Source organism: Gobius niger, assembly GCF_951799975.1.
Source record: "Gobius niger genome assembly, chromosome: 2".
NCBI classification, from domain to species: Eukaryota; Metazoa; Chordata; class Actinopteri; order Gobiiformes; family Gobiidae; genus Gobius; species Gobius niger.
In genome coordinates this window covers 29,151,977-29,166,946 of record NC_136853.1, presented here as the reverse complement: position 1 = coordinate 29,166,946, position 14,970 = coordinate 29,151,977, and the positions used below count along the sequence as shown (strand labels likewise).

General features: G+C 38.4%; 3 protein-coding genes across 7 annotated transcripts in view; 2 read left to right on the top strand and 1 right to left on the bottom strand.

Annotated features, from left to right (window-relative positions):
• Positions 1–1,909, top strand: part of tmem243b (transmembrane protein 243, mitochondrial b) — a 129,488-nt gene extending 127,579 nt beyond the window's left edge. For all 4 annotated transcript variants that reach the window (XM_079582951.1, XM_079582952.1, XM_079582950.1 and 1 more), the window contains 3 exons: positions 93–143; positions 217–321; positions 392–1,909. In XM_079582951.1, coding sequence (XP_079439077.1) covers positions 93–143; positions 217–321; positions 392–517 — 282 coding nt within the window. In that variant the 3' untranslated portion in view covers positions 518–1,909. The remainder of the gene's footprint in view (positions 1–92; positions 144–216; positions 322–391) is intronic.
• Positions 1,910–2,330: 421 nt separating this feature from the next.
• dmtf1 (cyclin D binding myb-like transcription factor 1) lies at positions 2,331–10,709 on the bottom strand. Of its 2 annotated transcripts, none has more exons than XM_079551777.1 (17): positions 10,606–10,709; positions 9,815–9,909; positions 9,630–9,716; positions 7,479–7,558; positions 7,304–7,403; positions 6,610–6,686; positions 6,378–6,535; positions 6,268–6,300; positions 6,064–6,173; positions 5,753–5,981; positions 5,531–5,682; positions 5,239–5,448; positions 4,258–4,340; positions 3,920–4,105; positions 3,640–3,837; positions 3,461–3,563; positions 2,331–2,380 (listed from the first exon to the last, which is right to left on the bottom strand). In XM_079551777.1, exons 2-17 carry the CDS (start codon positions 9,906–9,908, stop codon positions 2,346–2,348), a joined length of 1,935 nt encoding a protein of 644 aa, XP_079407903.1. In that variant the 5' UTR covers position 9,909; positions 10,606–10,709; the 3' UTR covers positions 2,331–2,345. The 2 variants fall into 2 exon arrangements, with proteins under 2 accessions (XP_079407903.1, XP_079407904.1); XM_079551778.1 differs by having other exon boundaries at positions 9,630–9,671.
• A 396-nt stretch (positions 10,710–11,105) lies between these two features.
• On the top strand, positions 11,106–14,761 carry cwf19l1 (CWF19 like cell cycle control factor 1). The gene is made up of 14 exons (XM_079551600.1): positions 11,106–11,201; positions 11,368–11,452; positions 11,531–11,615; positions 11,702–11,803; positions 11,873–12,087; positions 12,174–12,289; positions 12,355–12,439; positions 13,157–13,309; positions 13,402–13,531; positions 13,613–13,692; positions 13,826–14,035; positions 14,202–14,321; positions 14,397–14,494; positions 14,567–14,761. The coding sequence occupies exons 1-14, from the start codon at positions 11,179–11,181 to the stop codon at positions 14,709–14,711; spliced, it is 1,647 nt and encodes a 548-aa protein (XP_079407726.1). The 5' UTR covers positions 11,106–11,178; the 3' UTR covers positions 14,712–14,761.
• The last annotated feature ends 209 nt before the right edge of the window (positions 14,762–14,970 follow it).

The window sequence follows — 14,970 nt, the reverse complement described above, 5'->3', positions numbered from 1 at the left end:
GCTCTAGCACTGAGTGATTCTGTTCATGTTGGATGTCAAATATACTACAAGCGCTGTCAATTCCAGTGGATATTATTCTTATTGATTCTTAGGACCGAATTATAAATCTCGTCGTTGGCGGATTTGCATCATCGGTTGTCCTAGTAAGTAAGATATACTTTTGTGTTTTCCCAGTGTGGATGAATTGTCAAATATTTTTTTTTGTTCTTTGTCTAGGTGACAATAATCAGTTCTTTTGTTTTTCCTTCAACACCGCCCCGGCCACTGAACGTGTTTTTTGCAGTGTGCATCTTATTAACTTGTGGATCCACAATAGTGCTGGTAACGATCTGAGCAGTATTTACATGCAGTATTAAAACATTTTTTAACCTTTGCTTGTATGTACCCACAGATATTTTGGTACCGACAGGGTGACCTGGAGCCTAAATTCAGGAAACTCATTTACTACATGCTGGCATCCATAGTGCTGCTTTGTATATGTGCCAACTTGTACTTCCATGATGTCAATAAGACGTAACCACTTGGGAGAGGAGAAGAAGGGACGACATGGCCTTTATCAAAGCACATTAAGTGAGGATGAACTAAAAACTTCAAGGTCAAAGAAATCAAGAAGAAAAGCAAATTCAAAGATGACGAAAGATTATCCACGCAGGCCAAAAGTGAGACTACAGGGTTTCAATGGGATCAAAAGTCTCAAGCCCTGTGCAGGGCAGAAACCGACACGGGTGCATTTCAAAGTGCAGAATAGACAATGTACTGTACTGGGCCATAATTATTAGATGGCGTCAATATCTATCAAGTATGCAAATATTTTGTTGAAGTAAAAATCCACACCGTTATCTTAATTTTTGTTTGAACAGTTTGTTATTTCTATCGGGCCAAAAACCTCTTAGGAAAGATGTATACAAGCTGCAGTTGAGGATAGCTCAACTAACGTATCTGGCCTATGAGAGTTACGTTGCAGGAAGCTTGTTACTCAACATGGTTTTGCCAACCATTTTTGCTTTTTTAGATGCGTTGAGATGAAAACATCTTTTCTGCAAGTAATGTGCAGATTTAAGCATTCGGTGTGGATTTTCTTTACAAAATATAATTGAAAGCTTTTTTTTTTTCCTTTTTAAACATGTACTGAATAAGTACAATCAATTAGACCATGGCAATAGTACAAGCTTTTGCAGTGTTCAAATATATGCAAACCGTCTTCTGCTTTAGCTTTTACAGATAAAATTATCCTTTATTTTATTTCAGTTCAGGAGTAAAAACCAAACAACACTTTTCTTCTCATACTGAATGTAGAACTACACTGACCGCCAAGCCTTGCACAATTTTGTTAGACATGTGTCTCATCTAAACTTGCACAATAATGCTGCACTAACTCAAGCCAATAGATATTTTGAGCAAGACGTCTGCTGAAGTATCAGCTTAGTTTATGTTTTATCTTATTACTTATTCCAATACAATTTTATAATCACATGAAACCAAATCTTTTGTTTGAACTTAGGTGCGTTGAGCCCTAACTGGTTGAATTATTGAATGATCTGTAACTTTCAGATGCAAAAGTGAAACTAAATCATTGGATCAAGTAAGTTTAGTGTCAAAGTTCTTTTTCTATGCATTTGTAATGACAATTTGTTTTGTTGTCATAAAAATATACAACCAAATAACATTCTACTATGGCAGTCCTCTACACTGCATTTATGATACTAAGGAGTATCTAAAATATAGTGCTTAGCTAGTCATTTATTAATAATCCTGGCCAATTTCTAATTACTCTGGTTGTTTACAGATTATTTATGTGGTCTTTGGAGCTGGTAAACATATCAGTATCCAACTTGGTAAAATAAGACCAACATTCCTACAGAGGCGTTTGCCTTGTCACAAAATACAAAATGTCAACTTTTTCCAATAAGTTTATTAAATAAAAATATATGTACAATCCCTGTCTGGCTGCTGTCTGATATTGATGCAAACATTGTAGTTTAACATCAGGTTTCAGGGGAAAATTTAAATACACAAACTCTAAAAACTGTTACCACTGCTGGTGAAATGCTTAATGTCAACATTGACATTTTACATAAAAATGCATCTTTACTTTATTTTTGTAGGAGGTCATGGGACTCAATTTTCAATTTAATTAAGAGACTCATCTTCCTACATTCTTGTATATTAAAAATGTTCCAATTCCCAGGTAGCAGCAATTGATCAGTCCTTTTGCCAAATCTTCTGTGCTTGAGGTGCTGAGGATGCATGTCACTGGGCAGGACCGGCCCATCCGTCGCTTACCACACACCGCTCATTGTATACAGCTTTCTGTGAGATTATAATTCAGCCTGTGAGATTATAATTCAGTCTGAGCCTTCCTGATTTTCCAGGATTGGATCTGAGAAATTGGAAATAAAAACACGTCACTTAGTTTTAAAATCAAAATTGAGCTGAAAATGATCTTAAACATAAAATTAAACACTGCGTAACTTTTCACTCAATAAATGGAAAAAATACAATAATTTAGTGAATTATGGATTACTTTTATTGCTAACTCGTCTTTATTGTGAGCATTTTTGCCAGTCCTCAGACCTGACTCATAATTTGCAGAAGTGGGACATCACCAGCTCATCTCCATGAAGAAGTTACTGTGGTTACAGTATTTCATAAATATCTGTCTGCGGTCGGCAAGAGAGAAAGGCGTGTCGTGTAGTGACGTCGCGTGTCGTCTTGTGGGCGTTGTTTATAAAAATCCAACTCCACAAAGGAGCCGAGCAAAGCACGCTCCACGACTTAACCGCTGTTTTAGTGTCTAAAGTTCAGTTCAGCATAAGTCTTAACTAACATAAATGCAAAGTCAAGAAATTAATATGCAGAATGATCCTAGATTAGGCGTTAGAATATATAGAATAGAAGATTATGGCCATGGATAGGTTGAGGCCCACATAAGCCATAACACAATTTGGTTTAATGAAGAAATTAATAGACAGAAATCAAATTGAATTAAAATAAAGTCCAAACTTGGTTTTAAATGGCAAATTTGCCATAAAAAATGGGTACAATGCCCCTAAAACATGAGGGTCTGTCACTACTTGTGACTGCAAGCCAGTACGTTCCTCTGCAATCTGGTGTTGTGTGTTTACATGCATGAGTTCCATGTAGGTTCATTAACACGCACTGTTCCGCCCAAATATACCAATAAATAAAATAATCTGGTCTGAGGCGAGTCGTGTAGTCGTCTCTCTTGCAGGACGCAGACAGACCCTACTCCAGGTAGCCAAATACGTGGAAAGTAATGCTTTACTTCAATAGCGCTGAGCATTAGGAGCATGTTTGTTTATAGTTTTACAACAGTTTAGTTGCTCTTGAGACGTGGCAACCTACTAAGAATGTTACACAGTGTGGCTTTAATTCATCTGAAGTGGATAAAATAATGCATGAATTACACTATAATATAACAATAACAATTAGTTGTTACCTGTCAGTGTGCTACTGATGCTGTGAGGGGAAACTATAAGTACTGCAGTTCCAGATGTCATCTCTGAGTTCACCACTGTAGACTCCACGGACGATTGCTGCGGCTCCTGACACATGTTTACAGATTATTTTCAACATCTCTCATCAGACTTGAAAAGCAAAGATTTTACATGTTCATACCTCTCCCGTAAAACCATCCGTTATTGGTTCCTGGCTTTCTGTGACAACGTTCTGTGCCGAGTTTAGCAGACCTGTGGTGTCCTCCCTACGGTCTTCTGCCTCCACAACCAGCTGCGACTGGCTAACGGAGTCAGAAGAGGTGGCGTCAGAGGCAATAGTGTGAATTATAACTCCATCACTTGAACAAAGGCCATCACTCTGAGGTGTTCAAAAAGAATAACAGATTATATAACGCTACTTTTTTTAAGAAAGAATATTCTCTTAATATAAAATAACAGACCGAGAGACTGTGAAGAATGATGTGTTCATGCGAAGGAGGCGAGGAGCTGGTTAAAGTGACAGTATTGTTATTCGTCAAACTTAGAGGAAGGCTCTGATTGGTCGAGAGGCTAAGCGGCAGTCCCTGATTGGATGTGGTCTGGAGGTAGTATGTCCCAGGTGTGCCTGTTGGCTGCAGCTGGAAGGACTGAAGCACAGGTAACAAAATGTCAAAGCAAAGATAGTATCTCTGGATTAGGCAAGAATAAACAAATAGGATTCACAATGAACGAGAACAACAGTCAACAATTTAGTGCAATTGTTTATGATATATGAGAAAACGTATGAGCGTAATCTTACTGGCAAAATCTCAAATGTTTGTAGAGCTCCTGTATTCAGTGTGATGGTTTCATTGTCACCTGTTACTGCTGAAGAATCCGTGGCTGCAAGTATATTACATGGTTTTTAGATTTTCTTATCCCAGGTTATGATCAAACTACAAAGCCATTATAAGCAGTTCTGGTTTGTCAAGCTACAACATATACATGCGTTTCCAATGACATCACCCATAGTTCCAGCCGCCATTTTGAATACTGAAGTAGAATTATGCAGTACTACAACATGTAAAAATATCTCTCCTCGGGATGAAAATGAAAGACGACAGTGGCATTTTTTTGTACTCGTATTCATTGCTCAAGAATATAACTGATTTTTACAGTCTGTCATGTCAACAGAGTCTCAGTCTGAGTCAGTGTTTAAGCTACTCAAGACGTTAGCATGCTACCGGTTAGCATTCTACCGATTAGCATTCTACCGGTTAGCATTTAAACCATTCAACCATTGACAGTTGATTCAATCAACTGCCAATGGCTTCAACACGATAAACACATGTTTGGCTCACATCTATGAACACTGAGGAAATACTACAGTGACGGCTCAGCTCTGACCTCTGTCACATGTTGTATCCAAGGCTAGATGTTTGGAGTGTGGTTCAGGGCTTTCTCTTGGAGAGAGCTGTTGAAGCTAAATGCTAACCGGTAGCATGTTAACGTCTTGAGCAGCTTAAACACAGACTCACTGGTTTCTTTACATAAAGCTGCGCTCTCGAGGGCCATGTTTTTACTGTTATTTTTTTGAGCAATGATTACAAGTAAATAGAAATAAATAATAATGCTACTCTTGATCAGTTGTCTTTCATTTAAATCCTGAGTAGAGATATTGTTATATGTTGTAGTACTGCACTGCATAATTCTACTTCAGTATTCAAAATGGCCACCATAACAACCAAAGTCACATGACTGAAAGGCATTTATATTTGTCTTTGGCATATACAAACTTTACCAAGGTGAGTTATCTGCAGAGGAATCTGAACGGGAATCTGAAGAGCAGTGACTGAGTTGGGGGTGGAGCTGATACCGTTCTCCTCCAAACGAGTGAGTCTGATCTGGAGGGAGGACGACGACGATGTTGACGACGATGATGACGAAGGGCTGCCGGACCCGGAGGTGGTCAGTGAGGATGCCGTCAGCTCTTGTAAACCTTTCAGAAGAACTGAGCACACAACAAACATAATTAACAGTGACCTGCATAAACACAACACTGAGTGAAGGTGCTAAACAAGATAAACTCAAACCACTGAATGGAATCTCCTTGTGGTTGGTGACTTGTCTTTTTATGCTCCACCACTTCGACCGAAGCCACTGAGGAGATCGAACGCTACTCCAACCTCCAGCTAGATCCTCCCACTTTATGTCATTCTCTTCCTCCACTTCCAACTCTGAGATCCTAAAATTCAATAATCAAACAATGTTTTTCAATCAAATCCTATGCTGGTTAAATAAGACATCCTCAGTACCTTCGTATTAGGTTCTGATCATCCTCTTTCGTCCATTCTGTCCCTCCACTGTGCTTCCAGTTCAGATAGTTCAACCACTTTGACCGACACTGTTTCTCTGAGCGTGAACGGACCTTTTCTGCAACCACAGCCCAGGAAACTCCTCCTGTGACTGCAGAACCCGGCGTAACGCCTGCCATCTCATACACAACCTCCGCAAGACGTCTCTCCTCCTCTTCAGTCCATTTACCTATTTTAGACAAAGAAATGCTATTATTTATTATAGACAGCATATACAAGACAGCGCAGAAAGTAATAGCTTTAAAATGAACCTGTGTTGCAGGTGTCTTTCATCAGTCTACAGCGGTCTTTCACAGAGGACGCACTGCGACCAAGAGCTGCTCCAATTGTTGCCCAATCATTTCCATGTTTCTGCTTCAGCCTGACATAAGAAACGTGAAATTAATATAACACTATGTAAAAAGAAACTCAAAAACATTACGGTAATATTACGGTAAGCTTGGAATTTTTCTCACGTTTTTAGCTTTTCAATCTCTTCAGGTGTATATCTGTAGGAAGTAATAACAAGGGTTTTATGAAACTACCCATTAAATGATGGTTATGTTCCATAACAGAAGGTACTGACTTTCCAACATGGTTGCGGTTGTCATACATCCGCAGAACTCGCCTGTACACAGCAAACAATGGTCGATTAAGACCCCAGGCCACAGAGCGATAAAAATCTTTTCTTTCTTCTTTAGACATATCAAAGATAATCTCAGCCGGACTCTCAATCCCACGACCCTAACAGGATAAAATACCGTAAGATTAAAACAGTACAGTTGGACATCAAAAGTAAGTCAGAAGTGAGCTGTCACCTTTACATAACGGTCAATGTTGCTCATCAGAACATCAATTTCCTCTTTAGACCACATGCCCTGCTTCCACTTGTGACCTATGAATAAAGCAACAGACCATTTTTACATTTGCAAAACTTTCTTCAATGTAAGAAACAGTATGTTTAGTGGGTGATAAAAGAAGGACCAATAAGCATTTTGACAACTAGCTTAAAGGAACAGGCCACCGTTTTTCCATACTGAGATATGTTCTTACCTGAGCTTAGATGAGTTGATGCGTACCTGTCTGGTCTTTACGCGTGCGCTCAGTCACGCAAATAGACCAAAGATGTTGTAAGCATTTAGCCTCTCCTTCTCTCCTCTATGGGGCCAAATGGGGGTGAAGCTAGAAGTGAACCAAGCTCTTCCACGTTTTCACTATTTAAATACAGTTACGTGAGTAGTTACACGATCCAAGTATAGTTACAAAAAATGAAACATGTCGATTTTCTAAGCAGATAAAGAACTATATTGTAAGACGTAATAAAACCTTAGGAGCACTTTGACGTCCGCGCAGTAAAGTGAAGATAAAATTGACATGTTTAATTTTGTGTGATACGTGTAACGTGTAACGACCTGACAGTTACGCATCAACTCATCTAAACTTAGGTTAGGACATATCTCAGTATGGATAAACAGTGGCTTGTTCCTTTAACTAAATTCCACTATTTGGTACCTTTATTGGTCAACGTGTCTTTGTCTTCTTTGGTAGTAAACCAAGCCTGACTGACAGGTGAAATGTCAGACCTCTGAACAGAGTCCTCATCTTGTAAGATCTTTTTAATGCACAAGGGGGGAAGAAAGGCATGAAATCAGGCAATCCTGTACACATGTTTTGAGTCAACCTGTACCTGGATATGAGCTACACCATCCTCAGACAGCTCTCCGTCCGACGTCGCTGCCATTGTTACTTCAAAACTCCCATTATTTTCTGGCACAAGAGAGAAGATGATTGCAAATACAAAACAAATGATAACCGAACATAAAGTGTGTTAAAAATAAATGTAAATTGAACACACAAAAAGCATTATACATATCTACTTAATTGTGCCTGAAAGATGTACAAATTAGATCAATTGTTAACATTTGGGAGAAAGTTTATGAATCAAACCTATTATGAAAAAGAAAATAGTGCATAAAGTTGTGTGAGTTGGAAAGTATTGTATCATGTAATGTTTGGATTGTATGTAATATCTATAACTTTTGTTAAAGGGATATTTCAGGATTTTTGACATAGGGCCTCATTTCCTAGTTATCCAGAGTGTTGCTGATTTCTGGAGATATTTTTTTTGTAATTCATGCAGTTCTTATATTTGAAGAGTCGAGTGGCACTCGGTTAATGCAAGGCTTGCACATTTCTACGACATCAGCGAGCCTGTATTAAAAACAGTCTGACCCAAGCACAGTGAGGCAAATCACTTATAACGCCAGACTAACCATATAAATGTCTGTGTCGATAGAGTAATTTTAACCATTTTGCATTTTAAATAACTTATATTTGATCAGCTTTGTGGTTGTAAGCTACGCAGCGGCGGAGGGATTTGCTAGAAAATAGTCCCTCAAAATGCGATCATTCATGTGATGCAAGGTCAGTTATATTCCAAAAATTATTCTATGGACACAGACATTTATATCGTTAGTCTGGCGTTATAAGTGATTTGCCTCAGGTGCCCTGTGGAGCATGTAAGACTATTTTTAATGCAGGCTAGCTGATACCATAGAAATGCGCTAGCCTTGCACTAGCCTCGCGCCACGAAACTCTTCAAACATAAGAACTGCATGAATTACATTAAAAAACATCTCCAGAAATCAGCAACACTCTGGATAAGTAGGAAATGAGGCCCTATGTCAAAAATCCTGAAATATCCCTTTAAATTTGTTTATGAATATCCAACATCTACAATTAGAGTTAAAGGGTGCTGTTTGGTCCTTTTCTTTTTAAAGGGGGGGTATTATGCAAAATCGACTTTTTCAAGCTTTACATCATGTTATTATGTCATTCCCTCATTAAAAACATGCCTGAAGTGTTGCCTTGGCACATTCACGTATTTTTGAGTAATCTGTAAAAACTCTGAAGGCAGCCATTTTAGGGATAGGTTTGCCTGAGTCCTCCTAGGAACGCCTCCACCTCCTGGAGACGCCTCCGAGCTTTTGTCACCAGCCGAGTAACCAACCACTGCTCCTCAGCAGAACCTCCTCCCCACTGATGCCACAGACAGCATGTGGAGGGGACGTGTCGGAAAGAGTCAGAGGTTCTTAAAGAGACAGAGGCCTATTTCAAGACATTCACTACAGCTATCATTTACAGACCAACAGAAGGTTTCGTCATCATTGTAGTGTGCTATAGACTGGTGCTATGTGATTGAAAAAAAACATAATACCCCCTCTTTAAAAACAGGAGTACATCAAGGGCAATGTTTACGACCCTTATAATTTCCTTCAAGGAAATCCAAGATGAACGGTGAGCACTCGAGTCAAAAAGATTGTTGTTTGCAGATGATGTTCTTATGCACTAAAGTAAAGCTTTTAGAACGTTACCTAAATAAATACAAAAGTGAATCAATATAGTGAAATCTCTGAAAAGAATGAATCATTTCCTTTTACAGCAAATGAGGGTTAAGTAATAGAGGGGATTTCAGTGTGATGTGAAAATCTGTTCCCTACAAACAAAAGCAAATTATTCAAATACTAAGCACGGTAGTGAAAACCGCAGCCTCCCTGTGTACAGCGATGGTGGAAAAGGGTTGAAGAAAAAAGTTTTAAACTAAATAATTTGAGCTATTGTATGAACATATATGTAGATATAAAGCATGCTTTTTGATATGGGTGGAAATATGTATTCATGTTTATAAATGGACATAATGATTAACCGATATGAACTGAAGGAAAACGTGGTAATGACCACTGATACTACACCTCTCTGCAAGTTAAAATAGTTCATTTGACGTTTATCTGAAGTAAATATGTTTCTTGAAATCAGAATAGATCATTCAAAGTCTTACCAGGTAAAGTAACCACAGAGAAAGGAGGTGAATCATCTTGTTCTGTCGAGACACAAAGTTTCTTCTGAAGAGGCTCAGAGTCTTCATCTTTACACACACAAACAATATAGAAATCAATACATCAAACACAAAAAATATAATGTTGTGAATTATTTGCATCAAAGTGGGGGAGTTTTTACACACACCATTAGGCGAACAGTGAAGAATAATGCTCCCATCACTGTCTTGTGTAAAAGTGACAGCTTTTAATTCACCTTCCTCCTTGACGTCTGAGCTCATCCTGTAAATCAGGGAGAAAATAAACTTTCATTTGTCTTTTTGAGTAAATACATAAATATTATACAATCAGAATAAAATATAATTTCCCCTTATGTGCCATTCAACCTTTTGATAAAGTCTTCCTGGATCCTAGATTGAAATAATCAGGTTTGCTTTAATATGTATATACTACAATCACAACCTTTATAATGAAGATATTTTGTTTTGTCTTTTTGCATTAAATGTGCTTAATGTGTGCCCTGCACCCAAACCTTCTATCAATCAATCAAAGTTTATTTATATAGCACTTTACAGCAACACCAGGAGGACCAAAGTGCTTCACAGAAAGATAAAACACATTTAAAAACACCAAATAATTCTATGTGTGGGAGGCAAAAATAAAAGTCCTTCTCAACATTTGGGAGACGATAATAACTTATTACCCTGCAAAATGTGACATTATCAGACTGAATGCACTTCATTTAAGGATAACTTGAAATATCTCTGAATCTCCCAGTTTTAAATGAACAAGAAAATACACGGCGCCATTTTTAGTTAGACTTATGGCGTCTGGGTGGGCTGACGGTGCCTTTCGTGGGAAATGTTATTTATGTGTGTGTGTTTTTTAAAGGAATTTCCATTGTACACTGCCCCGACTCTGCTCACCAGCTACACCTCGAAATAGAAAGTGAACTTTACTCATGATTTAGTTACTTACTTCCTGTTTTTGGTCCGGGGACTTTGAGTTACCAGGATGAAGGCAAATGCCAGGATGGAGGCTCGGCTCTGCTAAGCTAGTGGGTTGCCAGGTTGGAGTAAAGTCAGTAGACGATCTGTAAACTAATAATGCTGATGTAAATGTAATTTATTTAATGTACTTCAATGTGGGAGTGTACTTAATAATATTAGCATGGTTATGAAGTAGTGATTCATAAATTACTGTTGTAAAAGGACATTTTTAAAAAGATATTAGACATTGGTAAACGTCCATGATACAAGTATCTAAACAGAAATGGCAACCAGTCTGTCTGAGAGAAAAAATATTCCGGGTAGGAACAAGTAAAAGAGATCATTGATTTAATTTAATGTTAAAACGATCATTTTATTCGTTCGTACATTTTATAAATGTATTTAAAGAAAAGCTGGATCACATTATAATTTTAAATTTGTCACGTCACAAAAATATGTTTTTCTTCTTTAAGTTCCGCTGGAAGCAGCCGGACAATTATTGTCGACGGACTAAAGGTTCAAACACGATTTTGGTTTTCGTTTAAAATATTTGGCGAAAGAAATGGGAGAACTGCCCGTAAGAGTGTAAGTTTTGTCTAAAACATTTACCTCGCTAGTCGAGGGTAAATGCTGTACTCATACAATGCCCCATGTATTTACAGTTACTCAAACGCACCATCGGTGCGGTCTTTATTTGACGTGGTGAAAAAATAATAATCTTGTAAACTGAACTCATTTCTTTTGTCTGAAGTCTCGCGTGCGGGGATGTGGAAGGGAGACTGACTGCTCTCTTTAATCGCGTTCAGAGCATCCAGAAGAAAGCTGGACCATTTGACGTGCGTCCAGACCGTGGCTACTTCTGCACATGACCGTTTCTAAACTGCTGTTTGTTTACATGCTGACATTTGTTACAGTTGCTGCTGTGCGTTGGGGAGTTTTTTGGGACGACTCCTGAGGCAGAAGCAGAGTGGCAGCAATATCAAAGTGGTTTAAAAAAAGGTACACTCTAAACTAAATGAAGCGTGTAATATGTTGGTAACTGTATGTATCGCTAACATATTATTGGATTTATGTTGCATCCTTAGCACCCATTCATACTTATGTTCTGGGAGCAGCGAGTCCAGAAGTAGCAAAGTATTTTTCCATTGCCAGTGGCTGTGAGCTGTGTGAAAACATCACCTATCTGGGTAAGACGAGTCTAATTCTGCAGGGTGGGTGCTGACGGCAGACCTTTAATGTGCATCTCTGTATTGTAGGTCGTCAGGGTGTGTTCACAGGGGTTTCAGGTTTACAAATCGCTTATGTTAGTGGCCAAGAAGCCTCTCAGGAACCAGCACCTTCCCAGTGCTTCACCTCCAAAGATCTGTCTTCTTTGGTTGAACTATTGACCAGTAACTCAAAGTTTAAAGGTGTGGACATTTTGTTGACATCACAGTGGCCTAAAGGAGTGTGGCACTATGGAAACACCCCAGTAAGGATGTTTAAAGATTTACATTTTGTACCTTTTTCCAGAAAGGATATTTTTATTGATGATTTGCATGTGGCTTTATGTTCCAGGAAGTGGACACCAAGACATGTGGCAGTAACTCCATTGCCACTCTTGCTGACAAATTAAGACCAAGGTATCACTTTGCAGGACTGGAAGGCGTCCACTATGAGAGACTTCCTTACAGGTAGCCTTATCCTTATCATACAGTCTTAATGTTGTTTTGTCTTATTTAAATATGTTATTTTCCAGGAATCATGTTGTTCTCCTGGAAAATGCTCAACATGTTAGCCGGTTTATTTCTCTGGCAAATGTCAACAACCCTGCAAAGAAAAAGGTTTGTATTTAACACGTTTTTTTAGGACTATTCCATTTGGTAGAGCTGCACAAATGCTGATCTTGGATATATTCGTGTATTCGATATTGGATCACCAGTGCCACCCATGAGACCAATTGCCGATATTGATTTGATAAAAAAGACCAATAAAAGGTCAAGTTCTACCATGTTTACCCTTTGTTTAGTCAGTGCTGTTGTTTTGATACTTGAATAAAGATATTATCAGCCAATAGGCACTAAATGGCTGACATCACACCGGGTCAAAGAATGAGCACAATAGATTTCTGAAGATTGATTCACACCATACAGCTCATCATTTGGCAAAATAGACAAGACGTTACACGCAGCTTTTCTGAATGAATGTCTGGGAATGTACTTGATACAGATACAAAGTTGCCACACAACCATTCGCATAAAAAAAAAAAAATACATGTTTGGACCATCCTCCATTTGCACAAGCTGATATTTTAAATTAAAACACTAAACACATCATCCCATCCTGTCCATTGGTTATGGCCATTTCCAACTCCTTAAACATTATTTACCTCCAAAACTCCATATTGCTGCTTTTTTTGTGTTTTCAGTCTCTCGATGCATTCAGCATAAGGGCTAAAAATACTGAATCAATGCATTTAAAACTATTAATACTTAGAATCTTTATTTTGCAGTAAATATGGATATTTATTATTGACAATATGGACATTTATTTCATTGCAGTATTTGTATGCCTTCAACATTATTCCTATGAGGAGTATGGATCAAGCAGAGTTGGTGAAGCAGCCTCAGGACGTAACGGAAAATCCTTACAGACGAGTCACAAAAGACAAAACGGACGCACCAAAACCGAGCTTTATCGCTGAGGAGGAGCAGGTGAGCGATACTGCTTTTTCCTCTGCAGTGCATTTTTGATTTTGTGTTTTTTTTCTTCATCTGATGCAATGTGTTCTTTTCACTTTCATCAGCAACCTGTTAGTCAGTTTTTCTTCGACCTGAGCGGTAACCAGGGGAACAGGAAGAGGCCGTCAGATGGAAGAGGTCGGGGAAGAGGTCATTTCAACGACAGAGATTGGTCAAAACAGCCGCGCAGACACCGTAAATTTAGTCACAGCAACTACTATGAAAAGCTGATTTGCATAGTTTCCTCTTTTAAAAGATAACTTTCCCTTCATGCAGCCCAGCCAACAGGTCCCTGTTGGTTTTGTTTGGCCAGTCCTCAGGTGGAGAAACACTTGGTCATCAGTATAGGAACGCATGTGAGTCTGTAAAACTGAACTTTACCCTGAACAATAAGGTGGTTCAGTATTTGTGCAAAGGCTATGAAATGATATACATATAAAGAAAAAGATATGTCTGTATCATATAACCCTGTTCTGTTTGAACTTGCAGTGCTACTTGGCAGTAGCTAAAGGCGCTCTAACGCCCCGACACCTGTTGATTCTTCCTATTGGTCACTACCAGTCAGTCGTGGATTTGGCCTCAGAGGTGGTGGAGGAGATGGAGAAATACAAATCAGCCCTGAGAAGTTTTTACAAGAGCAAAGGCGAACGCTGCATCTTGTTTGAGAGGAATTATAAGAGCCAACATCTGCAACTACAGGTAGAAAATGAATGTATCCATTTATAAACTGCATACAAAATGTAACGGCATTTTTATACTTTTTAATACTATACTATACTAATAATCACATGTTATGGTATTGGATAACATTTAGTAATTAGTAAAGGTTGCTCATCAATACTTTAACATTTTACATATAATTCAGGTTGTTCCAGTGCCATTGAGCTGTTGCACAACAGAGGACATCAAGGAGGCATTTGTGGTCCAAGCACAGGAGCAAAAAATGGAGCTGATGGAAATTCCAGAACATACTGACCTCAAACAGGTACCGTAATTCTATACATGCCATAAGTTGTTAAATAGCCCCTGAGTAACAATTACAGAATATGTTTTTTTATAGATTGCTCCTCCAGGCACTCCTTATTTCTATGTGGAGCTCGATACAGGGGACAAACTCTTCTATCGCATTCAGAAGTATTTTCCTTTGCAATTTGGCAGGTTAGTTTTTGAAAGAAATATATATATACGTCACAAAAATAAGAATACAATAATAATAGCATTTGTGTTTAGGGAGGTGCTGGCCAGTGAAGCAGTGCTGAATATCCCGACCCGTGCTGACTGGAGAGAGTGCAAACAGAGCCGAGAGGAGGAAGAGGAGTGCAGCAAACAACTGAGAGATGAGTTCCAGCCCTTTGACTTTGCCTGGGACGAGTAAAATGCCACAGACTTTTGTAAATTCAGCTTGTAACAAATAAATGTTTTTGAGAAGTTGCTTTTTCTTTTTGACCTTTATTAAACAGATTTATTTATTTATCAGGGATAATGCAATCAATAAAGTTACAATTATTCAAGATTGCAGTAATGCAAAATGTAAATAAAACTTTATCATCACTCACCTACAGTACAACATACTTTCATACACACACACAGACTTAGTGGGATTTACAAATGAGTTACATCTTTGGTTTGTTTTC